Consider the following 27,907-nt stretch of genomic DNA (forward strand, 5'->3'; position numbering starts at 1 on the left):
TAGGGCCTCGACCCCAGTGTTCGGGAAGAACACGGCTGCTGTGCAAGCACTTGGCAGGTGTGGGGCTACCACTCCATCAAGCTGGAAGGACAAAGCATCAAGCCACAGATAGCCCTCAGAACTTGAGATCTCATGGAGTTGCCCTGCTGGGTTTCAGACTTATTTGGGACCTATGTGTGACCAGTTTCGCTTCCAGTTTCTCTCTTCTGGAATGTGAATGTTTATCCTCTCTCTGTCCTCCCATTGTATTTTGATAACAAGCAGATAACTTGTTTTCTAGGTTTCACAGGTCCATTGAAGAGGAATTTTTCCCAGGATGGACAACACCCGCACAGTTGCTGTACTTAGCTGTACTTTTGATGAAGTTCTGTACTTAGCTTTGTTACTGAAATGGCTCAAGTTTTGGGGGGATGTTGGGATGGAATGAATGCATTTTGTATATGGGAAGGATATGTCGTTTGGGGATCCAGAGGGCAGACTATTAGGGATTGAATTATGTCCCCCACAAAGGCATGTTCAGGTCCCAACTCCTGGTCCTGTTGGTGTGAACCCATTTGTAAATAGCACCTTCGATGATGTCATTAGTTAAGGTGTGCTCAAACTGCGTGAGGGTGGGCCTTAATTCAATATGCCAGAAGCCCCAAGGAGCAGCCAAAAGCTGGTAGTTAGCAGAACCCGGAAAAGAAAGGCGACTATGCCACTATGTGCATTGTCATATGACATAAAAGCCAAGGAACCCCAAAGATTTTTTGCTAGCTGGGAAATCCTGACCTTGGGGGGAAGCAAGCCTTTTATCCACTGAAACTGCAAGGCAATAAATTCCCATTGTTAAGCCAGCCCAGTGTATGGTATTTGTTCTAGCCAATAGGAAACTAAGACAGCTAGTAAACACATGAAAAAATGCTCAACATCACTGGTCAGGAAGTAAATGCAAATTAAAACCATAACGAGATACCATTCACACCCACTGAATGGAGAAATTAAAATGATTGAAGATACCAAATGTTGGCAAAGATGTGGAGTAACTAGAAATCTCATCTATTACTGGAGTGGGGATGGGGCAGTGTAAAATGTTATAACCACTTTGGAAATTGGTCTGGAAATTTCTCCTAAAGTTAAAAATATACCCATTTTTATGACCCAGAAATTGTACTTCTAGGTATTTATCCAAGAGAAATGAAAACATATATACACAAAAAAGATTTGTACAAGAACTTTCATAGTAATTTTATTTATTTATAATAGCCCTACACTGTAAATAATCCAGGTTTGCATCAAAAGGAAAATGGATAGATTGTGGTGTATCCTTACAATGGAATACTACTCTGCAATAAAAAAAAGAAAGAACTAGTGGCTCAGCAGGCAGAATTCTTGCCTGCCATGTTGGAGACCCAGGTTCATTTCCTGGTGCTGAAAAAATAAAAAAGAACTATTGATAAATACAACAACCACCTCAAAATTATTTTGTTAAGCTAAGAAAATCAAACACAAAAAGTACACATACTATATTATTGGTAAGAAGTTCTAAAACAGGAAAAAACTAACATATAGTGAAAGAAACCAGAACAATGGCTGCCTGTGGTGCAATGTCGGGAGGGTGGGTACAATTTGAGTTTGCCGATTGTCTTAGCTTCCTAGGACTGCCATAACAAAGTACCAAAACAGGGCAGGGGGAAGAGGCAGCATCCCTAAAACAATAGACATTTTTTCTCTCTCAGTTCTGGAGGCCATATGTCTGAAATCAAGGTGTTAGCAAAGGCTATGGTCCCTCTGAAGGCTGCCTCTTCCAGCTTCTGGTAGCTCTTGGAAATCCTTGGTGTTCCTTGCCTCCAATCTCTGACTCCATCTACACATGGTGTCTCTGTGTCTGAATCCGCTCTTCTTACAAAAACACCAGTGATTGGGTTTTGGACCCACCCTAAATCCAGTCAGTTTAAAACTGTTGTGCACCCCAGAAAAATGATGCTCTTTAATCCTCATTCAATTTTGTTGGTTGGGAGCTTTTTGATTGCTTCCATGGAGATGTGACCCACCCAGTTGCGGGTGAAAACTTTTGATTAGATGGTTTCCATGGAGATGCATCTCCATCCATTCAAGGTGGGGTTGCTTACTGGAGCCCTTTCAGAGAGAACCATTTTGGAAAAAGCTTCAGCACAGACAGAGCCCACAGAGCCAGAGACCTTTGGAGTTACAGAAGGAATATGTCCCTGGAAGCCTTATGAAAAGAAAGCAAGAGAGAAAACTAGTGGATGTCATCATGTGCTCTCCTAGCTGAAAGAGAAACCCCGAACTTCATCTGTCCTTTCTTTGGAGTAAAGATATCTTTCTCTGGATGCCTTAATTTGGATGCCTAATTTTCACAGCCTTAGAACTTTAAACTTGCAACTGAATAAATTCCCCTTTTAAAAGCCATTCCATTTCTGGTATGTTGCATTCTGGCAGCTTGCAAACTAAAACAGTAACATTTTGAGGTTTGAGGTAGTCATAACTTTTTGGAAATACTATCCAATCCATCACAGTAGGAAAGGAGTGTGAGGGATTTTTATAGGGTAAGGGAAATGATCTATATCTCGTTGGCAGCACGGATCGCATGGATATAAAGCAATTTTTAAAACTCATCAAACTCTATCCTTAAGATCAGGGCATCTATCTCTATGTAAACTGAACTTCAATTTTAAAAAAATTGTATTGAGCTCTCATTTCTTCTTTGTAAGATTGGCAAAAGTCTAAAATTTGACAATATACTTTATGGTTGAGGCAAAACAGCTCCCTCTGCATAGACACTCCCTCTCACAGGCTGAGTGGTGTGGCTGTTTCCTATCTGTTAGCCTGCCATCCTTCACTAGACCACTCCCAGCCTCTACCTTCTGACCTTGAAGCTCAGGGACCTATCATTGCCTCATATTTCACTGGAAAGAGGGAATTCTTTTTAAATCTATCTTTCTCAGGGATACAAACACATCTGTCTCTAATCATATTTCCCTGTCTACCATCTGCTACAATTCTTACGGTAATTCTGCAGATCTGGGAAAAATTAACGTATTATACACTGATTCTTCCTACTCTTACCTACCTAAATGCTTCTTTGCCCATCCTCTTTCCAGATTCAAATGATAGCCACACTGTCTTGTACTGATGTTGCCAGTGAAGGTCTGAGTAGAGAACTGTTTCCATGATCTTTCTTTTCTCTCAGAATGCATGGGTAGAAAAGTTGATTTTTCCTGTTCATTTTCTGTTTACAAATCAAGGAATTCCACTAAATAAGGTAAGCTTATACAAAAACGCATCTTTTTAATCCTCTACACCTCTCCCCCTCTTCAAAAATATGCATCACAGAAAAAAACTGCCATTTATTATGTTTTGCCATTAATTGTGTTCCATGGATGATTGCATGAAGGATGGACAATCCTCGTAAATCTTCTAGTTAGTCTGAAATGTACCCTTGAATTAAGTCACACCATCAGACCATGCCTTATTAGAATAGCCTCTCAAGGTTGTGCTGCTGTTCTTTTGAGCTGTGCTACCCCTTTATAGTTTTATTTTCTTTTCCAGATTGAATTTATTCTGCTTGCAAGCAACAGTGACTCGATTAGGCCAACCACTAACTATGGATTTCTTTTCCACCTAATCTCTAGGACATTTTTGCTTTGGTGTATCTTATTCTGAAATGCAAATCTTAGTAAAACATCAGGCTTCAGGCACCTAATGATTATACTAGAAATCTGATGTCTTCATACTATATGGACTGTCTTGGTTCTAAAATAATTCATTGCTCCTTGTACTCCCCCAATCCCTTGTGGAATGTTGAACATCCCAAGTGGCCACCACCAGAGAACATCCCCTGTGCATAAGTCCCAATAAATCTATGTCTACTTCTGTGCCTGGCCTGTTTTTCAGTCTCACAGCAGTACCAACTTGTGCTCTGCATAAACTTGGTCTGGGCCTAATTAGTTTGGGGATCTGTAATCATTTGAGAATCACTCTTTGCAACCTGTACCCCACCTTTGATTTTATACCATAAACTGAGAAAGACACTTTGTTTTGAGGCAATATGGTGTTTAATCACTATGGTAAAAGAAGCATCACAAAATGCAGTAATAAAATGGTCCAGGGTGATAGAAGAAAACTGTGCCCGGAGTCTGGCTCATGCCTGTAGGGCTTTCCTGCCAGCGCTGTCTCCGAAACAATCCATGACAGATAATTAGGCACCTTTGTGTACACTCCAGGTTTGTTCTGCCGGCCACAGCCCATGCCCCAGCTAACAATGCCCAGCTGGTACCATACAGTTTTGTTCTCCTTTTTCTGGCAAACCAGAGGCCCCCCACTGTCACCCTAGGAGAGAAGAGTTTCTTGGGAGTAGAAGGGACAGTAGCAAGTTACTCCTATAGACTATTGAGTTGTGGGCACCTGTTAAAAGCACTTAATGGTACCTTTCGATGCGCAGACTGTTGAATTTTGTCTAGGCTCCACAACTACATGACTGTACTCCCAGCTATTTGACTGTTAGAAAAGATAGCAAACAATTTGATCAAAAGCAATGTGATGAAAGACAATTTAGTCAAAAATTTATAGCCATCATCATCGAGTCTCAGGTATTCATTTTGATGAATCAAAGAGTGGTTTTCTAATCCATTTTGTCTATAAGCACTTTTGTTGATTTACAGATTTCTTTAAAATTTTCCTCTGCCTTTTTACTTCACACCCATTTTTCGCGAGCCCATTATTCTCTTTCTGCATTGTTCACAATAGCAAAAAGTAAAGCACAGAAATAAAGTCCATTATGTGTCATTATAGGTCATTGGTTAAATACAGTATGCATACACAAACTGACATATACAAAATGCAAAATATACATAATTGTATTAAAATGTTGTGGTTTAAAACATTAAATGTGAAACAACTTTTAAGTCTTAAAACAGCATGAAAGGTGGGGAATTGTGGGAAGATGGCAGAGTAGAAAGCTCCAGGAATCACTGCTTCTATTAGAACAACTGTTGAACAGGAACTGTCTGAATCAGCTATACTGAAACTCCAGAGTCCAGTAGAACACTGTACAGCATCCAGGGAAGAATGGAAAGAAGAGGCTGTTAAATTATGGTAAATATCAGTAAATTGCTCTATCCATGCTGGTGGTTACTGGAAACCACTCCCCACTGTCGTGGTAGCCAGCAGTGGGGTAGCCCCTGGTGAAGGTTGCTAGTGCCAGAGAGGAACATAAAATTCTACTTCCCCAAGATCTGGGAGTGGGATTAGGGGTAAAGTGTGGGTTGTGTAGGCTGGAGCTGATCGCTTCTTTTGATTAGGTAGTTCATATCACTGGGTGTTGAAGGTCTGCACTGGCTGGTCAGGGGCTGATGCAAGATAGCATAGCATGGGAAATCCATGGAATAACTCCTGGTGCCCTTTCTGGCCCCTCCCTTGTTCAAGCTGGGATAGATTGACTTGGGAATCTCCTCTCCAGCCTGCTCCCCTCCTAGAATTTGCCCTCCAGACAAAAGCAGTTTGAGACAATTAAAGCAGTGTTAGAAACAATTGAGGCAGATGGCCTGGGGCAAAGGCTTACCTGCTATAAGTCCTCAGGGGAAGACCCTCAAGAAGGAGAGGAAGTGAAGGGGGCATTCAAATACCTGTAAAGGGGAGCACCTAAGGCCATTAGCAATGACAAGCCCAGGACAAGACACAGGCCCAAAAGACTGAGAGGACCCTGAATTTTGCATTTATCTTGGATTTCCCTGCCTGATAGGAGGGCTGAACTCTGACAGAGAGCAGCATCAGACAAGGCAAAGCTGATATGCAAAGGCAATGAAAGGTGTTGTTTTTGCTTAGACTTTCTTGGTTTTGTTAGTTTCTGACATTCAAGAGAATCTGTCAAATTACCAGTTGGTTACAAACTGAAGAAACAAACAGCTCAGGAAACAAATCCCAGATATTTTAAAGCATACATTGTGCCACAAAAATGTACAGGACAAAAAAAAAAAAAAAAAAAAAAAAGAACCAGGAAATGATGGCACATTTAAAGAAAGGAATAAAGCCACAGAAAAACATCAAAGAAGACCAGACTATAGATATATTGGACAAAGACTTTTAAGAAATGATCTTCAATATGCTTAAGGAGATGAAGGAGAATACAGAGAAAGAACTAAAAGAGATCAGGAAAACAATGAATGAACTTTATGAGAATAGCAACAAAGAGATCGAAATTTTAAAAAGGAACCAAACAGAACTACTGGAGTTGAAGACCACCATAACTCAAATTAAAAATTCCCAGGAAGGTTTCAACAGCAGATTGGAGCTGGCTGAAGAAATAATCAATGAACTCAAAGACAAGACAATTGAAATGAGTCAGTCTGAGGAACAGAGAGAGAAAAGAATTATAAAAGCAGAAATAGCCTGAGAGACATGTGGGACATCATCACTGCGTTATGAGAGTGCCAGAAGGAGAAGAAGGAAATGGGCAAGAGGAATATTCAAAGAACTAGTGACAGAAAATTCCCCAAACTTAAAAAAGATGTGAATTTGCACATCCAAGAAGCCCAGAGAATACCCAACAGATAAAACTGAAGAAAAACATGCCCACTCACACACTGATCAAACTGTTGAAGGCAAAGGCCACGAAGAGAGTTCTGAAAGCTGCAAGAATGAAGCAACATGTTGTGTACAAAAGAGTCCCCATTAGATTAAGTGCAAATTTCTCATCAGAAACTGTGGCGGCAAAGAGGCAGTGGATTGAAATACTTAGGGCTGAAAGAAAACAATTGCCAATGAAGAACTTCATATCTGGAGAGACTTTCTTTAAAAAGTGAGGGCGAGATTAAGTCATTCCCGGATAAAAGAAAGCTGTTGGAATTCATCACCACTAGTCCTGCCTTAAAAACAATGTCAAAAGCAATGCTAAAGGACCCTAGACAGTGGTTCAAAGCAGCATAAAGAAATAAAGACCTCCAGTAAAGACAACCCTTTGGGTAATTATAAGAGCCAATATTATACTGCTTTGGGGACTTCTTACTCACTATACTTGTTACTCCCTACAGGTACTAAAATGTAAAGATATAAAAATTAATGATAGATACATGGTTTTGGATACACAATGTATAAAGATATAATTTGTAATGAGCACAAACAAATGCAGGGATGGGGGGTATAGGAATGGTGTATGAGTATGCCATTGAAATCAAGTTGGTATCAAATCAAATGTGATTGTTATATATTTATAATGTTAATTTTTTACCTGATGGTAACCACAGGAAAATGTATTAAAAAATGAAAAACCCATAGCTAACATCATACTGAATGGTGAAAAACTGAAAGTTTGCCCTGTAAGATCTGGAAGAAGACAGGGATGTCCACTGTTACCACTGTTATTCACCATCATCCTGTATGTTCTAGCCAGAGTAGCTAGGCAAGAAAAAGAAATAAAAGACACCCAAATTGGAAAGGAAGAAGTAAAACTTTCACTATTTTCAAACAAGATTCTATATAAAATCTCCAAAAATCTACCACCATGCTATCAAGTTAAACTAATTCAGCAAAGTGGGGGTGGGGTGGGGAGGGAAGGTACAATACCAACATGAAAAATCAATACTGTTTCTGTGCACCAGTAATGAGCAATCTGAGGAGGAAATCAAGAAAAAAATTCCATTTACAATAGAAACTAAAAGAATCAAATATCTAGTAATACATTTAAACAAATATATAAAGGATATACACATGGAAAACTACAAATCTTTGCTAAAAGAAATCAAAGAAGATTTAAATAAATTGAAGGACATCCCATACTCATTGACTGGAAGACTAAATATTGTTAAGATGTTAGTTCTACCCGATGTGATTTATAGATTTAATGCAATCCCAGCAAAAATTCCAACAGCCTACTTTATAGAAATGGAAAAATCACTTATCAAATTTATTTGGAAAGGTAAGGGGCCCCAAATAGGCAAAAACATCTTGAAAAAGAAGAATGAAGTTGGAGGACTCACACTTCCTGATTTCAAAACTTATTACAAAGCTACAGTGGTTAAAATACCATGGTACTGGCAGAAAGATAGACATACCAACTAATTGAATTGAATTGGGAGTTCAGAAATAGACCCTTACACATCTATGGCCAACTGATTTTTGACAAAGCTGCCAAGTCCACTCAATTAGGACAGAATAGTCTCTTCAACAAAATGTGCTGGGAGAACTGGATATCCATATACAAAAGAAATAAAAGTGAACCCCTATCTCACACAACATACGAATATTAATTCCAAATGGATCAAAAACCTACATATGAGAAGCAGGACCATAAAACTACCAGAAGAAAATATAGGGAAGTATGTACTGCTTTGAAACTGTTATTGACCCCAGAAAAGAATGGATTCTAATCCATTCTTGTGGGTGCAGACCTGTTGTGGGTGGGACTTTTAATTGGGTTATTCCCTTGGAGATGTGACTTACCCAATTCAAGGTGGGTCTTAATCATCTTTACTGGAGTTCATTGTGAGAGGATAAAAAGACATTAAAAGCAGAGAGAGCCCAGAGACATTTAGAGAGAGAAAAGAAATGCCCAGAGACTCTTAAAGAGAGAAAAGGAATGCCCAGGAGAAACAAGCAAGGGCCCTCAGAATCCCAGAGACATTTAGGAGCCAGAGACATTTTGGAGAGAAGGGCCAGCAGACATCACCATCTGCCTTTCCATGTAACAGGAACCCCAGATACCAGCTGTCTTTCCCCTGAAAAGTTATCCTAATTCGGACACTTTCATGACCATAGAAGTGTACATTTGTAAACTAATAAGCTTTCTTTGAAAGAGCCAACCCATTCGTGTTAGATTGCATTCTGTCAGCTTTAGCAAACCAAAACAGGAGCATCTTCAGGATCTTGTGTTAGGTAATGATTTCTTAGACTTTACATCCAAAGCACAAGTAGCAAAAGAAAAGAAAAAAAATAGATAAATGGGATCTCCTCAAAAACTTTTGGATATCAAAGGACTTTATCATGAAAGTGAAAAGACAACCTACTTAATGGGAAAAAATATTTGAAAGCCGTATCTCTGATATCTCAGCAATCCCTCTACTAGGTATATATCCAAGAGAATTGAAAGCAGAGACTTGAACAGATATTTGCACACTGATTTTCACAGCTTCATTATTCACAATTGTCAAAATAAGGAAGCAACCACAGTCACCATCAACAGAAGAATGCATAAACAAAATGTGAATATACATATATATTCCCTGTTTCTTTTGGTGCCCAATATATATACACAATGGATATTATACAGCATTAAAAAGGAATGCAGTTATTATTCACACAACATGAAGACACTGAGTGAATTAAACCAGACCCCAAAAGACAAATATTTTATTAATTCACTGATGTGAAATAATTAGAATAAGCAAACTAATGGAATTAGGATCTAGAATATAGGTTATAGAGCCTTAGTTGGAGGATAAGAAATGGGGAGTTAATGCTTAAATTTTACAGGGTTTCTATTTGGGTTGTTTGAAAAGTTTTGGAAATGGATGGTGGTGATGGTAGTACAACACTGAATGTAATTAACAATTCTGGATTATATAAGTGAATGTGTTAGAAGGCGAAATTTTAGGTCATATATATGTTATTAAAATAAAAATTAAAAGGAAAAACATAGGACACAGTGAATGCTATTGTAAATGATGGACTACTGTTAATGGTGCAGTTATTAAAATGTTCTTTCATGAGTTATAACAAATGTTCCAGATTAATGCAAGGCATTAACAGTAGGGTTGTATATGGGAAAATTCACCCTAATGTAAACTATGGACTATAGTTAATAGTACAATTATAATATTCTTCGATCAATTGTAACACAGATTCCACTTTAAAGCACAATAATGATGATGGGGGGATATGTGGGAATGCTGCATTTTCTACATGATTTTCTGTAAATCTACAATTTCTCTAATTAAAAACTTTTTTACATAAATTTAAAACTATAATAATAAGATTAGAAATTGATCTTAAAAATAGGCAAAAGTCATGAATAAACATTTCTGCAAAGAGGACATGCAAATGGCCAGGCCGCATGAAATGATGCTTAATATCACTAGCCATTTGATTTGAAATACAAATCAAAACCACAATTAGATACCATTTCACACCCACTAGAATGGCTACTTTCATAAAAAAATGTGCTGTTATCAATTATAACAAATGTACCATAACATGGCAAGGTGTTAATGATAGAGTTGTATATGGGAACCCTGTATTTTATTCATAATTTTCTGTAAGCCCACAACTTTTCTAATAAAACAAAAACAACAAAAGAAATATATCATTAAAAAATTTCCAAATAGGCAGAGTTAGGTAGAGCAGACATAGTTGGCATGAAAATTGAGAAATACAGTAACTTTCATACCCAAAACCCTTTGGATTATTTTTTTTTAACTTTTTTTAATTGTATAGTATAATATATATACAAAGCAAAGAAATAAAAACAATAGTTTTCAAAGCACTTTTCAAAAAGTGGTAACAGGATAGATCCCAGAGTTTGTCATGGGCTACCATACAATCCTCTCACATTTTTCCTTCTAGCTGCTATATTCTAGAATATAGGAGACTAGAGGGCTTAAATACTGTTTTAGCATCACAATCGACTTTTTTTTTTCCTTCTTTTTATGTGAACAATAACATATATACAAAAAAGCTGTAAGTTTCAAAGCACAGTACCACAATTACTTGTAGAACATATTTCAGACTTTGACATGGGTTACAATTTCACAATTTTAGGTGTTTACTTCTAGCTCTAAAATATTGGAGACTGAAAGAGATATCAATTTAATGATTCAGCATTCATATTCATTTAAGTCCTATCTTCTATGTATAATTCCACCATCACCTTTGATCTTTCCATACTTCTCTTTGGGGTTGTTTGGACTATGAAATTTTAAATTTTTGCTATTGGAAGGGTCTGTCACTAATGTGGGATAAGGAGATGGAACTATCTGATGTTCTGGAGAGGCTGGGCTAGGTTTTGGGACTTATCTGGACCAGGGACCCATCTGGAGGTTGTAGGTTTCTGGAAAGTTAATTTCGTGCCTGGAACCCTTGTGGAATCTTATATATTGCCCTAGTTGTGTTCTTTAGGGTTGGCTGGAATGGTCCTGGTTGGAGATTGGCAGGTTATGACAGGTAGCAAGGTCCACCTGAAGCTTGCATAAGAGCAACCTCCAGAGTAGCCTCTCAACTCCATTTGAGCTCTCTCTGCCATTGATACTTTATTACACTTCCTTTCCCCCTTTTGGTCAGGATGGAATTGTTGATCCCACAGTGCCAGGTCTGGATTCATCCCAGGGAGTCCTCTCCCACGTTGCCAGGGAGACTTTCACCCCTGGATGTCATGTCCCATGTAGGAGGGAGGGCAATGATTCTACTTGCAGAGTTGGGCTTAGAGAGACTGAGGCCACATCTGAGCAACAACAGAGGTCCTCCAGAAGTAACTCTTAGGTATGCCTATAGGTAGTCTAAGCTTCTCCACTACCTACATAAGCTTCACAAGAGTAAGTCTCTGGATTATTTTTTTATTCTATTAAAAAGCTTGTATAATCTTAAAAAAAAAGTCAGAAATCTCAGACATGGAAAAAGAACATAAAGATAATTCATAATTACATAAATAAATAAATTTCTATGTAGATATTTAGTTACATATGCAATTGTCCAAGGAAAAAATTTTTCAGAAAGGATGCATAACCTTATAACAGTGGTTTCCCCTCTTAGGAGTTAAATGGGGAGGAAGAGTGAGAGGGAGAGTATGCATTCTTGCTTCTATTTGAGTTTTATTTACCATGTGCACTTAGATACTTATACTTCTACCCATGCAAAGGCAATTGCAATTGATACATTAAAATATAACTATCCCCATCCTTGCATACAAATATACATAAATCAATATTGTTTTTACAGAAATAGGATTAGGCTGTACATATTGTTATATAACTTACAAAACTTTATTTTTGAAAATGCTAATTGGCACACTGAAAGTTGGAAAAAGCAATTATATGCCAGAATTAAAAATTCAAATACAAAACAAAAAGACCCACACCAGCAAAACTGGGATAAGGGGTTATTTGCTTTTGTTTCATCAGATTGTTTTACCAAATTGCTGTGCCCATCAACTTAACTTTGAACCAAACTGTTTTTTACTAAATTCCTTGATGTCACTGGAAAGTCACATGACTTTTCTTTAAAATGAAGAAGTATAATCCCTTTTCTGGGGTAAATAAGGGATCTATGTGAAAGATGTCAGGCAGAAAGGTAGTATTATTAAGCAGTTAAATTTCTAAAATCAGATAAGATCTTGGTTCAAATCGCAATGTGAATATATAGCTGAGTGAATCTGAAAATTTTCTTAAACAGTTTAAACTTTGGTGTTTGAATTGTTGAAAATAGTTGTACCTCTCCCACAGGTGGGCTGTATGAATGGAAGGAAATGACACCTGTGAAGCACTCAACACACTTCCTGGTCTATGGCAAGCCCTTAATCAATGGCAGCTCTCACTTTTGTGGTTGTTGAACCAGGCAGATGTGTGTGTGGATACTCTTGATTGCGGCATTTGGATTCCCTGTTTCTGTTGGAGCCCAAAAGATGGTTCTTACCCAGAAGCCAGCAAGCCTTAGAATCCTATGTCTGTACTTAAGGTACAAGTCCATCCTCAGCAGGGACATTTTGTTTCTCTGATCCCCTTTCCCCATCTGCAATAGGACTGTCTCGTACAGTTAATTCACTACCCTTTTGAGTATCTACAGAAGCAGTTTGTATGCCATAGAGTATAATGAACAGGTGTGAAGGATGGTGGTGAAGAAAATGACATACATAACACAGCTACAGTTACCTTACATTTCTGGGTACTGTTCTAAGTGCTTTGCATGCATTAACTTAATTCTCATACCAAAGATAAAAAGTGAGATAAAAAGTGAGAACTACTACTAATCATCCCATTTTACAGATGGAGAAAATTGGCACAGGCACAGAGGAAGTCACTTACAGATCACACAGACAGTAAGTACAGAAGCCAGGAGGAAAGCTAGGTCATCTGACTTCAGAACTTACAGTCTTAACCACTACCCCTCCAGGCCTCCCTTTGGTTCCAGAGCATCTACTCAGACATCCAGAGGAGGAAGGGGGGAGCCAACTATCTTGAGCTTTTAGTGGCAGCCTCAGTACAAGCACGGGGCAACTTCCATTACCTGGCAGGCATCCTTCAGACCTTCAGTGTTCCAAGCACACAGCATGTTCTTGGTGAGTAGTAAGACGTAATGGGAACACTTTTTCCATTTGATCAGTGTGAGGTCAGCTTTCCGCAGCACTGGACTCTTAGTATGCATTGGAACTGGCCCAAAGGAGAAATAAATAGGGAGAGGGCCCTGAAGCCAAAGTGGTTCCTTTGGGTTGAGGTTGAGCACTCATCCCCATCACATCTTTTCACCTCAGTGACAAGGGAACTGCCCTATGGCCCAGAGACCAATGTATTTAGGACTGATTGGGGAGGTGGTGGGAGAGGTGTCCAGGAAACTCTTGAGTCCACCTTCTCTGAATCCACAGCTCCCCAAGACTAGGTACCTACTCAATCTCAGCCAGAGTGCACTGTCATCCCAGACTGCACAGGTGCCAGGTGCCAGCTAGGGCCTTGGAGAGGTATTTCATTTGAATGCACAGGAATGTAAATAAGATGCAAGGAGAACCCACAACAGGCAAGTGTTCTGGCCAGGGAGAAATAAAGACATGCGTGATCTGTGACAGGGCCCTTAAGGAGGTGACGGCCTGGGAGGAGAGGAGAGCAACACCTAAAATATTCATTCCCCATAGATAGAGTTGTTTTTCTTTTTTTGCTACATTTCTGTTGCCTAGAAAAACTACCTGGAACATAAAAGAGGCTCATTGAATACATGTTGAGTGAAATGAGAGGGAGAGGATGGCCTTTTTTGGAAACTCATGAAAAGCTTCTGAGGACAATCCCCAAAGAGGAATTCTAAGACAACTTTGGAGCTCCACTGAAAGTGTCCAGCTCTTTGGTACCTACTCTGAAGAGCAGCAGTGACTTCAATGTATTTGTTTCTGCTCCATTTTTTTAAGAGGCAAAACAATTTTACCAAGAACAAAGACAAAAGGGCACAATTTTATGAGTTGACTGGGAAGGGGAGATGAGTGGGTTACAGGCTGACTCTAAGAAAAAAGATACGTTCAGTTTGACCACCTTCTTGGGCTGGATCTGTGCTTTTCAAACATTTTAGGAACAGAACCCTTTGTCACTGGGAAGCAGAGCTGACACCGTGAATTGGAACAGAGGTTCTCAGATTGAAATTGGTGTGGATTCCCTAGAGCTCAGTCCTCATTGCCACCCCTTTCTCCATCAAGATGTTCCTCAAAATTTCTCCAAGTCATCCCTAGAGCTCTGAAAACCTTTGCCTAGGTTATCCCTGAGGCCCAGTTCAGGATCCATGTTCCACATTATGGGCATAAAAATCTGGCTGTAGGAGAAAAGATGGTTTCTAAAGTGGACTGAGGATGAGGTTCTAATGAAGCTTTAAGTTCTTACTTAAAATCTGGTGGACCCACCTGGTAGATTCTCCAGAACTAGGAGACTCTCCAGAGTTTACTTCCCATTACAAATATCAGTCAGCTATGCCAACCCATTGAATTGATTATAGTAACTTACCAGTAATGCCCCATCCAGTTACCCAGCAGTTCTTCCATCTGCGTATGTTGGCGACCTCGGAAAGGCAGATTGGCGCTTTCTTGACATCAAAGATTAATGGGTACTTGAGCAAGAGCAGGGCTATATCATTATCCAAGAGCCAGGGGTTGTATTGAGGGTGAATAATTAGCTTGTCCACTTTCACCTTTGTCAAGTTCATGATGTTTAAGTTATCTTCACCATGTACAATCTCCAAATCAGATCTTATTTCAAAATAAAAGGAGGGGAAAAAAAGGTAAGCAGTGGCAAGGCAAAATGAGAACCTTAAGGGAAAGTATTTCTCCAAGTCTGAGGCTGTGACACCAATATATGGGGAGAGAGGCTGGGTACTTGTCACAGAGCTGGGAAAATGGCCTCAACTGGGCAGCAGGAGGCAGACCTGAGTTCCAACCTACTCCTGGCCTGGGCAAATAATTTCAACTCAGTCAATCTAAGTTTCCTCACTTGTACATCTCACCAAGCAATGTTTGTGAAGTTATGCTACTATGCAAAAGTAATTGAGTGACTTGGCCTTGATTTTCAAAAAGCACTAGATTGGCCAGATAACAGACAGCTGTTATCTGACAGAATTTGCTAAAAATACTGATTTCAAGAGCTTCTGATCTGCTTCTAGGCCTGCTGACATGCCTCAGATCCTAGCCTTCTCTGGGTCACTGTCAGCTATTCCACTCTCATCTGTAAGAGCAAACGCTTAGGAAAGTACTTTTCAGAGGTTTACTCCAGAAATACATGTACTACTTGGAGAGATGCTAAGAATGTTTGTTTTGCAATTGAGGGTATACCTGACAGTGTGCGTATAAAGGGTCTTAGGAGAAGAGCAACCCACCTCATCCCTGCAAAGTGTGATATTTTACCACACAGGCCTATCTTTAGCCTTCTGTTATTCCTGGTATATTGCTCTATGATTGACAAAGCTGGGTTTGGGTTCAAAGGAAATAATAAGTACCTATGAGTGAATACTAGAAAACCACACTGGTTAAAAAAAAAAAAAAGATTCTGTTTGCAATACTTACGCATTTCTGTCTGAGAAGCAATGAGATGCAGACAGAATCCACCAGTCACTGAGTATAGATCCTCCACAGAGATGCTTCCCTTTTTCAAGAATAGCCACTTGCCATGGGAATTCTCTAATGTCTGTAGGAACCCCGCCTACGATATGGGAAATTCCTGGCATCACAGATTTGGTATATATTTTTCGGCCACATGTTACTAAAAGAAGAAAGGAGGGAGAGAGAGGAAAGGGCCAGGACCCAAGAGTCAAGGTTGGTTGGCTTGGAAGAAAGTTAAATGCAGCTGCTCATTCTTCTTCCCCCAGCGCACAGACAGCAGTAGCTTAGTCAGGTCAACACCAGGCAAGAGATCCATCCGGCAAAAACGATGCCACACTAAGCCTAACAAGGCATCACAATTGTGGAGAATGTGCATATGGGGAGTACCAGGGGTTGCTTTTGCCATAGCTTTGCTTCTTAGAAAGTGTCCCTATGAGGTCCTGTAAGAAGAGGGACTCAACACCACAGCCTCTAGGGCTGGATCTTATCGCACCCGAGGAAGTAAGTCAAGGTGGTACCTAATTTATTTGAAATCATACCTCGCTGTTCTCTGAAAAAGAACAAAACCTTCGTATATTGTCTTGGCAAAGATCATAAAATTATTCCCCTCAGATCTGGGCCCATATTCCTACCTGGCCTTCCCACAAGCCCCAGAAATTCTACAGGGCAAAGGGAAATTGATCAGTCCCCCACTAATTGCTTCTTCCCCTGCATTGCCAATTGTAATCAATGGTAACACCTTTCACCCAACTTTATTTCTAGGCATCATCCCATTCAATATAAAGTTTGGCATTTCCCATGTAAGGAAATTATTTTGACAACTTTTGATAACTTAATGATACTTGGGTAATGAAAAATTGAATTATAATAAGTCTAAAAATTTTAGCATTTAACTGTTTGTCAGGCACCATTCTGTTCTGTCTATATTAATTTAATTTTCATGCAAATCCTGTGAGAAAAGTGAAGTCATCATTACCCCATTTTATAGGAAAGACAACAGAGGCAAATTTAGGGTTAGGGCAACTGGCCAAGACCCAGTCACTAGTGTCTGACTGAGCTAAGAGTTGAACAGCTGTTCTCATAGCCATGGGGAAACCATCTTTAAAGGGTTAAAATTTTTATACATAAGTGGAAAAGGCAATGACATTCAAAAACTTTTCACAGAAAAGTGTAATATAGATAGGTATATCTATTCAAACCATCACCATATGTAACCACCGCCACACACTACAACCACAACCACACACCACCACCACATACTACAGCCACACACCACAACCACCACACACCACAACCACCACACACCACAACCACCACACACCACAACCACCACACACCACAACAACACACACCCGGCACCACACACCATCACACATCATCAGTACCACCACTGCACATCACCACCACCGCCACCAGTTACTATCTCCACTGTCTTTACAGTTGTCTCCTAACCTGTCTTCAGTTCCCTAAAAGTGCCTTTCCACATACCCTCATTTAAATAAAGAACGCTTTCCTGACCTCTTTCATCCCTCTTTGCCTATTTAATTCCTCTCACTTCTTAGCTTAATTATAAGGTCCTTCTAGAAATCTTCCTTCCCCTTCCAGATTACCTAAGGTACTCTCATTATTAGACACTTTCTTATGAGACATTGTGCCTTTTTTTTCAGACACTAAGAACAGTTGATAATCAAACATTTGTAAAATTGTTAGTTTGTTAAATTATAATCATTAGATTATAATCTTTGTCTGACTAGTTTTCACATCTCCGATACCCAGTTTAGAGCCTGGCACATACTAGGAACCCAATACATATGTGTTGAATAAAACAGAGCAAGAAAGGATGGTGGCAGGGAGGGGAAAAGTGGGAGAGAGAGAAGAGGGAAGAAGAGAAGGAGGCAGGGAGGGAGGATGGATGTATAATGGAAATATTAACATCAGTGGTAAAATTCCTTGACCTACAGATCATCTCTACAGGTGATTAGGGAATTGAGGAATGTCAATTCCTACACCCATGGAGGCACTGCCCTTCAATTTCTCTTTTTTCACATATTTTGATTGACAAATCTTTATACACATACATTCCATGCATGGTGTATAATCAATGGCTCACAATATCATCACATAGTTGTGTATTCATCACCGTGATCATTTTTTAGAGCATTTGCATCACTCCAGAAAAAGAAATAAAAAGAAAAAAGAAAAAACTCATGCATACCATTCCCCTTAGCCCCCTCTCATTGACCACTAGTATTTCCACCCACCCAATTTATTTTACCCCTTATTGCCCCTATTATTTATTTTTTATTCATAATTTTTTACTCATCTATCCATGCCCTGGATATAAAAAGCGTCAGACACAAAGGTTTTCATGATCGCACAGTTACATTGTAAAAGTTACATCCTTATACAATTTTCTTCAACAATCAAGGATATTGGAACACAGCCCTTTGAAGTCTTAAATCAGGAAGCCTCAGGTAAGGGGAGAGTAGAGTAAGTGGCTCATAGAGGTGTCATTTCTTTTTTTTTTTTTTTTGCTCAGGCAGGCACTGGGAATCGAACCTGGGTCTCTGGCATGGCAGGCGAGAACTCTGCCTGCTGAGCCACTGTGGCCCACCTTAGAGGTATCATTTCAGTTGTAGGTGCAAAGAGTGAACAAGCAGCTGAGGCTCAGGAATGCCTGTCTTCCCACTCTTCCTGAGATCAGGGAAGACATGTTTTGATCTTCCAAGAGCAACAGCCTACTTTACAAGGAAACTATACTGACTCTCAGATGGAAATGTCTGGTCTTTCAGGAACAACAAGGGAATCTTGGAATTACTATACAGTAAAGCAATGCCGATCCCTGGGAAATTTTTAAATAAACTTTAATTAAAGTGAAAAATTGTGAGTATGTAAACAAAATTATTGATGATTAGGAGTCAGGTTAAGTCCACAGTTAAAAAGCTCATTCCACTAGTCCCAGTTTTCTTTTTGGTACATAATAGCTGCTGAGCAACTACAGTGTGTGTGTTACACTTAATAATCCCCACCAAACCACCAAGCTATGTTTTATTACTCCCATTTTACAAATAAGGAGAGACTCTCTGAGAGATCATGTGACGCCCACGATCTTTCCACTTGTAAAAGGCAGAACAGGAGTTTCCTAACAGGGATATCTGAATCCAAACCCCAGTTGTTCTCTTCATCTTGCTTATAGCATCAGAGGTACGTGTATATTTCAGCAAAGCATCTGCTCAGTTCTTGGATAGTCTTATTTAGCTCAAGTGGCGTGATATGGATGATAGTGGTCTAAAGTAAAATTGGACAGGGTTTTGTAGCCTGAATATTGATCATCACTTCTGAGTGTCTTGGGAAGGAAAGCTTTATGGGGGGCAGGGAGTGTTGGTGAGGTGAGAGAAGGTTACACCTGGAAAGCCAAGTCGGACTGGTTGGCAGTGGCTGTCTGCAGTTCTCTGTGTGGTGTGAAGGTACATCTGTGCTAAGCAGAAAAGAGCCTCACCATCTAACAGCAATTTCTGTTGAAGGTTAAAAGGTGTTGGAGGGGCAGTAGGGTATCAAGCCATGCTGGCTCCTAATAGATGACTTTAAAACTTAAATAGGTAAAAAGCCATGTTAAGCCTTGAAAAAAACCTAAACATACGTAGAAAGCATGCACGATAAACATGTGTGATGCACAACTGGGAGAGAGAACTAATATAGATCAAAAGAATCTAGATTGAAAATTATCTCACCAGATCTGAATCCTGAGCCTAAACCAGCCATATAAAACTAAAAAAAAAAAAAAAGGAGTATACACAAAGTCTTGCAATTCCAGTCTAAAAAGTAATAAATTAAAAGCCCAAGATTGTGAAGGGAATCTTGGCAAGATTTATTATTTTCACATGAAAATTTTAACAACAAAGTCCTAACCAGATTGACTGCTAACCTCTCCACAGATGGCAGCTCTTGAGTGGTATTCGGAGTGGGTCTCAGGGTTGAGGTAGGATGTTAACCACCTGGGAAACCTTCAGAGGTGAGTCGCTAGCAGATTGGGAAGCCAATTCTTATAAGAAACGTATGAGGAAGGAAGACAGCCAAGACTTCGGATCTCTGCAGGAGTTTCCTAAGGTGAAGAATTAGACTTGTTCACTGTGGCCCCACGCGGTAGATCCAGCATCAGTGGGTGAAAACCACAGGATGACATGAAAAATCTTATAAAAATCCAGAAATTCTTCCATATTGTTATATCGAATGTTATTGGAAGTTACACAGAATTAAGCTGACCTGGATGATCTGGGACCCATGGCTGTGAAACTTGGGAACACTCATAGGAGCAAGGGAATTTATTTATGTTTTAAATTAAAAATGAACTTTGTGGGGGGTGCAAGGGTAGTTCAGTGGTAGATGTCTCACCTGCCGTGTGGGAGACCCAGGTTCGATTCCCAGTTCATGCACTTCCCCCCAAAACAAACAAACAAACAAAAGCCACAAACAAGCCAAAAACAAAACACCCTGCCCCCCCCCCCAAATTCAACAAATGGTGCTGCAATAATGGGATTTCACATGGAAAAAGAATGAAATGTGACCCCACCGTATAGCATACAAAAAGAAAATTAACTTTGTGGAACTTGCCTATCATGGAACAAGTTACCCCTTGGTCCCAGTTTCCCCACCTGTAAAATTAAGGTTTGCAACAAAATAATTTCTGATGTTCTTTCCAATTCTAAAACATTGTAATTTTACAGTTCAAAATGGCAAGGGAGAAATATTTTTTGCTTAAATGACATTACTGTAAGACAGGACTATCTTTACATCCTTATATATAAATATTGAAGCTCATTTTAGTTTCCTTGCTCTTAAGAAATTTTTCCTGAAGGGGTGTGTGATTTCTATTACATTTTAAATGCTCAATGGATATTAATGTAAGTCTGCTAATGGTCATTTAAACTGGCATGTGAATTTATTCACATGAAAAGCCTTATAAAAATCTTCCATATTTCTATGTATTTAATGGTTAACTTTGTTAAAAATGATACAAAGGAAAAAAAATGACACAAAGTTGTGGCCGCCCTGGAAAATCTGAGGCCTGTGTTTGTAAATTTAGGAGGGTTACTGGGAACCCATGTAATTTGTATATTCTATGGGCAGAGAAAGACCACAGAGTCCCACAGTGCCGGGGAGAAAAAAGGAGTCATAGAACTCCTGCTGTGCATGTTCAGAAATGTTTCCTCCTCCTGGTGATAGAAGATCACAATAGAATGAAAATGCTCCTGACTCTAGGTTTTTCCAAAGCGATAATTGATCTAGAACTAGGGATGTGACCAAAACACATTAAGACAGAGAAATTTCATTTCAGCTTTTTAATTCAAAGTGGTTGCTCTTTGCCTGAACTATCAAGGCTGTCTCAGAAATTCTCTTAAAAAGATCCTATTAATATGCTGCTAACTTTGAAAGACAAGAATGAATGGAGAGACAGAACTCAGGTCTGCAGAAGGTAATGTGTTTGTAACATGGAAAATTGCCACTCTGTCCTAGCTGGTCGAGTAACTGGCAAAGGGGGAAGGAGGTGGGATTCGGAGTCAAAAGTTCTGGGTTTAAGCTCTGGCTGCATCGTTTTCTGGCTGTTTGATTTGGAGCAACTGATTTACTCTTTCTGGGCTTTATTTTCCTCACCTTTAATGTGAAAATAATTATTAATACCACCTTCTGCATACTTTTTCATGTAACATTGATTTAGAGGGATGGCATTTAACTGCATTCTAGTGTGGACCAAGGAGAAATAAGTTGGTGTTTTGCAGAAGAAATCTGGAGCAATCTGGTGACATCTCTGGGCAGAATTTTCCCTGGGAGAAAGTACTTTTCTGGTTCTCTTCCTATGGGCTACACATTCTCAAACTCTTTTGCTGAGTCCTCATCCTCTTCCATAAGCCAAGGCTCATTCCTCAAACCACTTCCCTCTCTACACTCCCTGGCTAGATAATCTCCTGGGACATAACTTCAATATCATCCTTATACAGATGACTCACATTTATCTCAAACCTTTCCACTGAGCACCCGATTCATTTCATCAATAACCCTACTCAATAACTCAGAATGGCTAAAAGGCATCTCAAACTCAATGTGGACAAAACCAAACTGCCACTTTATTTGTTCCCACCCCAAATCTGCTTCCTTACAAGTTTCTACAGCTCAATAAGTTCCCATCCATCTGATTGCTCTAGCAAGAAAAACATCTGGGAGTTACCCTTGATAGTTCCTCTTGCACACATCCAATTCATCAGGAAGTTCAGTCAGCACTACTACCAAACTATACCCAGAAACCAGCCACTGTTCTTCATTCCCACTAACACAACCCATCCTAGCCTTTAACTTCTTATTCATTCACTCATCTTTCTTCTTTCACTCTTACTCCTGCACTGTCCATCCTTTATAGAGTAGCCAGAATATCTTTCTAAAGAACCTCTCATTTCTCACTCTCCTATTCAGATTCTTGTGGCTTCCCATTACAACCAGAATAAACCCAAAGTCCTTATTATACTTTTCTAAGGCTTGGCTCCATCTGGACCCTGCTGACTTCTCTGAATTCATCTTTCTCCAATACCCCCTTCCCATTCACTCTGTCCCAGCTACATTGACCTATCTGCCTCTGAAACATATCAAGCTCATTCACCGCTCAGAGCCTTTACACTTGCTGTCACTTCTGCTAGAAGATATGACTCCTTCTCATCAGTTGGGTCTCATGCCAACCTGAGTCTCATAATCTCAGGAAGGCCTTCCATGACAACCTGGCTAGAACAGTTCCCAACAAACATCCCCATTTAACAGGAAATGCATTTAATTTATTTGCTCATTTACATGTTAAATATTTTCTCCCCCTCACTTCTTAGGGTAGGAACTGAATATGTCATTCTCTAATATAATCCAAGCTCCTCTCCTGGCATGTTGCCACATGGGCTTTAGTATTTGTGAACCAAACAATGATGATTGAGTGTAAAATAAGGCTATATACATTCTCAGGACTCAGGGACACACATCCATACTAGATATAAATACTCTGCCTTTGTTAGAGTTGCATTATGTTAGGATTTTGCATTAGAACAATTAGACTCCATACAACCCTTCTGACTGTTTTCAAAGAAAAGGAAGCAGGAAAATCTTAGGATCACACACTGGCCTTAAAGTTGCGTGGTATGGCTAGTTGGCATATCTGACCAGATGCCTGGTTACCCCTTCAAAGGCATTGCTTCCATTGGCTTTGCACTCTGGAATATTTGACTCTAACATAAATGTTTAAATTTACATACAAGTACACACACACACACACACACACATACAACAGGCTCCACCACACAAAACATTAAAGCTTTGGGTGTTGTAGGGGCAATGATTTGAAAGTGTGGCCCTACAGACCACTTGCATCAAAGTCACATGAGGGGCTTATTAAAAATGCCTTCCCTGGATCCCACCCAACAACTACTGAAGTATTCCTAGGGATTGACCTTGTTCACAAGCTCCCAGGTGATTCTCATGCCCACTGGGAACTGAGAACCCTGGTGGCTGCACAGAGGACACAATGGAAGACCTACTTGCGAGGGAGCTGTGCACCCAGGGGAGCAGCAGGGCGACCGGGAGCAGAAGCTCTGCTCTGCCATCCCTCCACCGTTTCATTGGACCCTGGTCTTTACCACAGAGGATGGAGATGCTTCAGGTGGTGCAGCCCATTTCAATGCCAAGGCACCAAGTGGAGGGCTTCACTCTCCATGCCTGTTATCTCACAGCCCAGCCTGACTGCCGAGGTCACAATACAGCACTGTGTGTGGTGGGCAGAACCCAGGCTAGCAGCCAGGGGTAAACCTGAGCTCAAGGCCTGATGGTTTCAATGATCTAGCTCCTCTGGCCCTGGGGAGGTCAGCATAGAACTGGGAGGTGAGAGGAGGCAAGAAGGGAGGACACCACATGCAGCTGTGCTCCTGTGAGTCAGGGCATCCAGGATTCATTAACGTGCCAGGACAAAATAGCATGAAGGTACTACCCAGGAATAGCCTTAGTTAATAATAATGGATCTGAAGTGGCTGGGCCAAACAGACCAGGGGATTCAGCAGAGACAGCACAGTACTAAGCTCCTGCAGATGAGAACTCACATCTCCACCTACGCTCTAGTAAGCTCGTAGAAGAGTTGCTTAACTTTGAACCTCAGATTACTCATCTGTAAAGTGGGGATAGTAATAGTATGTACATCCTTATTGAGAGAAATAATGAGATAATGTGTATATCCTAGCACAGTATCAGGCAAATGCCAAGTCCCTGACTTTGATTCTCCAATTTCATTTCTAATAATGACTTCTTGTGAAGAATGGCATATTGAACAGCAGCCTCTATGAACAAGAAAGCATGAAATACAGATCCATACATGGAGGGTGGCATTCATTGATTTCATTGATGTATTACATTGATTTGTTCATTCATTAGTTCACTCAGCACTTTCTGTAGCATTTTCTATCTGCCAGGCTTGGCGTATGATGCCAAGATGAGCAAACATGTTCTCTGTTTTTCTTGAAGCTCCATTAGGAAAAGGCAGATGAGCGAAGAGGCTATGGTAATGCGACGGGATAAGAGTATCATTGGAGCCCAAGGAGGGGCATCACATCGAGTGGGGAGGGAGGGTCACGGGTGTGTGGTGGATGAGGTTGAGAAGGGGAGGCCACTGAGGAAACAAGCTCTTGATGAGCCTAGCTACAAAGGCACATGGGATTGAGAAAGGGTGGGAAGGCATTCTAGCTGGGCAGCAGCGTTTGCAAAGGTGTGGATATGTATGGGAGCTGCAGGAACTTTGAAGTTGTCATATGGAATTGCTGTTTTAGTGGGTTGAAAATAGTAAATATTGGCAAAGTCATATGATTCAAGCTAATATATTGAGTAGTAATAATGTACAAGTTGAGCACCAAGCCGGGGTCAATCGAGTGAATAAAATTGAAATTTGAATAAACAGTCTTGCTTACTGGCGATCGCTGAATAATTTTCATAACAAATCATCATGGATGTCTCAGGTATATGGGCAACAAGGACCAGAGATTTTCAGGGAGTTGTAGGTGTAGATATTTTCCAAAATTTTACACATAATGGATTTCCTTTTAAGGCAGATGACTGTGAGGTATTCTCCTCCCCCAGCTGTTTTGAGGCTTTAAAATTTGTCTTAAGAACTCTTGGAAAGGACTTCCGGAGAAGATGGCGGCTTAGTAAGACGTGCGGGTCTTAGTTCCTCCTCCAGAAAAGCAACTAAAGAAACAGAAACAATACGAAACAGCTCCCGGAGTCACGACAGAGACCAAAAAGACAGCGTACCCCATTCTGGAACAGCTGAACGGGCAGGAAGAATCTGCTGCGGTGAGATACCCGAGGGGCGCGCATTTTCCCGGCCGGGGCGGCTGGCGACTGGGGTCCCCTCCACGCACGTGGCTCCCTGGTCTGACTGGGAACGTTGGATAGCGGGGCCCTCCCATCACGCTTGGCGTTTCGGGCCAGCTGGGCAATTAGGACCGGCACTCTCCCAAGCCGCAGCGGCCAGCGACCCCCACCTCCACGCGCGGTTTCCCAGGCGACTGCCGTGCAGACAGACGAGCGCCACGAGCACCACCTACTGGGCAGGAAAAGAAAAACAGAGCCCAGAGATTTCACAGAAAAAGCTTTAACCAGCTGGGTCCCACACCCAGGGAAATCTGATCAAATGCCCAGACACCAGCAGAAAATAATGGATGACGCTCGGAAAATTGAAGATATGGCCCAGTCAAAGGAACAAACCAATAGTTCAAATGAGATACAGGAGCTGAGACAACTAATGCTGAATATACGAACAGAAATGGAAAAACTCTTCAAAAACCAAATCAATAAATTGAGGGAGGACATGAAGAAGACATGGGCTGAACAAAAAGAAGAAATAGAAAATCTGAAAAAACAAATCACAGAACTTATGGGAGTGAAGGACAAAGAAGAAAAAATGGAAAAAACAATGGATACCTACAATGGTAGATCAAAGAGACAGAAGCTACAATTAGTGAACTGGAGGATGGAACATCTGAATTCCAAAAAGAAACAGAAACTATAGGGAAAAGAATGGAAAAACTTGAGCAGGGGATCAGGGAACTGAATGACAATATGAAGCGCACAAATATACGTGTTGTGGGTGTCCCAGAAGGAGAAGAGAAGGGAGAAGGAGGAGAAAAACTAATGGAAGAAATTATCACTGAAAATTTCCCAACTCTTATGAAAGACCTAAATTTGCAGATCCAAGAAGTACAGCGCACCCCAAAGAGAATAGACCCAAATAGGCGTTCTCCAAGACACTTACTAGTTAGAATGTCAGAGGTCAAAGAGAAAGAGAGGATCTTGAAAGCAGCAAGAGAAAAACAATCTGTCACATACAAGGGAAACCCAATAAGACTATGTGTAGATTTCTCAGCAGAAACCATGGAAGCTAGAAGACAGTGGGATGATATATTTAAATTACTAAAAGAGAAAAACTGCCAACCAAGACTCCTATATCCAGCAAAATTGTCCTTCAAAAATGAAGGAGAAATTAAAACATTTATAGACAAAAAGTCACTGAGAGAATTTGTGACCAAGAGACCAGCTCTGCAAGAAATACTAAAGGGAGCACTAGAGTCAGATACGAAAAGACAGAAGAGAGAGGTATGGAGTAAAGTGTAGAAAGAAGGAAAATCAGATATGATATATATAATACAAAAGCCAAAATGGTAGAGGAAAATATTATCCAAACAGTAATAATACTAAAAGTTAATGGACTGAATTTCCCAATCAAAAGACATAGAATGGCAGAATGGATTACGACCCAGCAATACCACTGCTAGGTATCTACTCAAGGGACTTAAGGGCAAAGACACAGATGGACATTTGCACACCAGTGTTTATAGCAGCATTATCTACAATTGCAAAGAGATGGAAACAGCCAAAATGTTCATCAACAGACGAGTGGCTAAACAAACTGTGGCGTATACCTACGATGGAATATTATGCAGCTTTAAGACAGACTAAACTTATGAAGCATGTAATAACATGGATGGACCTAGAGAACATTATGCTGAGTGAGTCTAGCCCAAAACTAAAGGACAAATACTGTAAGGTCCCATTGATGTGAACCGACATTCGAGAATCAGCTTGGAATATATCATTGGTAACAGAGACCAGCAGGAGTTAGAAACAGGGTAAGATAATGGGTAATTGGAGCTGAAGGGATACAGAATGTGCAACAGGACTAGATACAAAAACTCAAAAATGGACAGCACAATAATACCTAAGTGTAATGTAACTAGATTGGAACACTGAATGAAGCTGCACCTGAAATATGGTTTTTTGTTTGTTTGTTTGTGTGTTTGTATCTTTTGTTTTTGTTTTTTTTCTTTTTCCTTTTTATATATATATATTATTAGTATTATTATTTTAATTCTCTTCTCTATATTAACATTCTATATCTTTTTCTGCTGTTTTGCTAGTTCTTTTCCTAAATCGATGCAAATGTACTAAGAAATGATGATCATACATCTATGTGATGATACTAAGAATTACTGAGTGCATTTGTAGAATGGAATGATTTCTAAATGTTGTGTTAATTTCTTTTCTTTTTTTTGATTAATAAAAAAATTAAAAAAAAAAAAAGAACTCTTGGAAATATCACATCAGAATTAGGGAAATACAGATGTAATATCAGGCAGTTTGTAGCTGTCCAAACAGCTTTAATAGATAAGCATTTGCTATGCTTCTTAAAGCTGAAGGAAAACTTAAGAATTCATCAACCTAAGGTATATTTTCTCTGCTAAGAGGAGTTCTAGAATGGAAGAGAAAGCCTCCTTACCTCTGTTTCTGGAAACAGCACATATTTGTGCTCAGTAGAACAACATGTTTCATTGACCAGTGTGTGTTGTTGCTCCATGTATTGGCAAACTTCTAGGCATTGGAAGGCATGTGTGCATATGAGGTGGAACAGGGCATAAGGAATTCCCAGCATCTCCCACAATCACGCAGCTTCACTAGTTGGTTTCTTCGGCTTCAGAAAGTGAGAGCATAGCTATTGTATTATCTTCATTCAGGACTCCAAATAATCCAGAAATCTCTCAACTTTCTCACTGCAATTATCAGCAGATGAATTCA

At 40.0% G+C, this 27,907-nt stretch overlaps 1 protein-coding gene and 1 long non-coding RNA gene across 5 annotated transcripts in view; both read right to left on the reverse strand.

Moving 5' to 3' along the window:
* LOC143677213 (uncharacterized) overlaps positions 1 to 27,907 on the reverse strand; it is a 352,942-nt gene that overhangs the window by 231,982 nt on the left and 93,053 nt on the right. The window lies entirely within an intron of this gene.
* On the reverse strand, positions 4,050 to 27,884 carry LOC143677209 (serine protease 52-like). Of its 4 annotated transcripts, none has more exons than XM_077152944.1 (6): positions 27,612 to 27,884; positions 19,692 to 19,868; positions 15,731 to 15,926; positions 14,679 to 14,920; positions 13,210 to 13,352; positions 4,050 to 4,332 (listed from the first exon to the last, which is right to left on the reverse strand). In XM_077152944.1, exons 3-6 carry the CDS (start codon positions 15,889 to 15,891, stop codon positions 4,066 to 4,068), a joined length of 813 nt encoding a protein of 270 aa, XP_077009059.1. In that variant the 5' UTR covers positions 15,892 to 15,926; positions 19,692 to 19,868; positions 27,612 to 27,884; the 3' UTR covers positions 4,050 to 4,065. The 4 variants fall into 4 exon arrangements, with proteins under 4 accessions (XP_077009059.1, XP_077009058.1, XP_077009056.1 ...); XM_077152943.1 differs by lacking the exon at positions 27,612 to 27,884 and adding an exon at positions 23,332 to 23,445; XM_077152941.1 differs by lacking the exons at positions 19,692 to 19,868; positions 27,612 to 27,884 and adding an exon at positions 23,332 to 23,515.

Source organism: Tamandua tetradactyla, chromosome 3 (genome assembly GCF_023851605.1).
Source record: "Tamandua tetradactyla isolate mTamTet1 chromosome 3, mTamTet1.pri, whole genome shotgun sequence".
NCBI classification, from domain to species: domain Eukaryota; kingdom Metazoa; phylum Chordata; class Mammalia; order Pilosa; family Myrmecophagidae; genus Tamandua; species Tamandua tetradactyla.

Bases quoted from the DNA above. Each gene is read 5' to 3' on its own strand.
- LOC143677209 (XM_077152941.1), bottom strand. From the start codon at position 23,413: ATGAAACGGTGGAGGGATGGCAGAGCAGAGCTTCTGCTCCCGGTCGCC. The intron at 14,921-15,730 runs GTAAGTATTGCA...TTTTGAAATAAG, and splicing joins TGCTTCTCAGACAGAAATGC to ATCTGATTTGGAGATTGTAC. The intron at 13,353-14,678 runs GTAAGTTACTAT...CCTTTGGGCCAG, and splicing joins AACTGGATGGGGCATTACTG to TTCCAATGCATACTAAGAGT.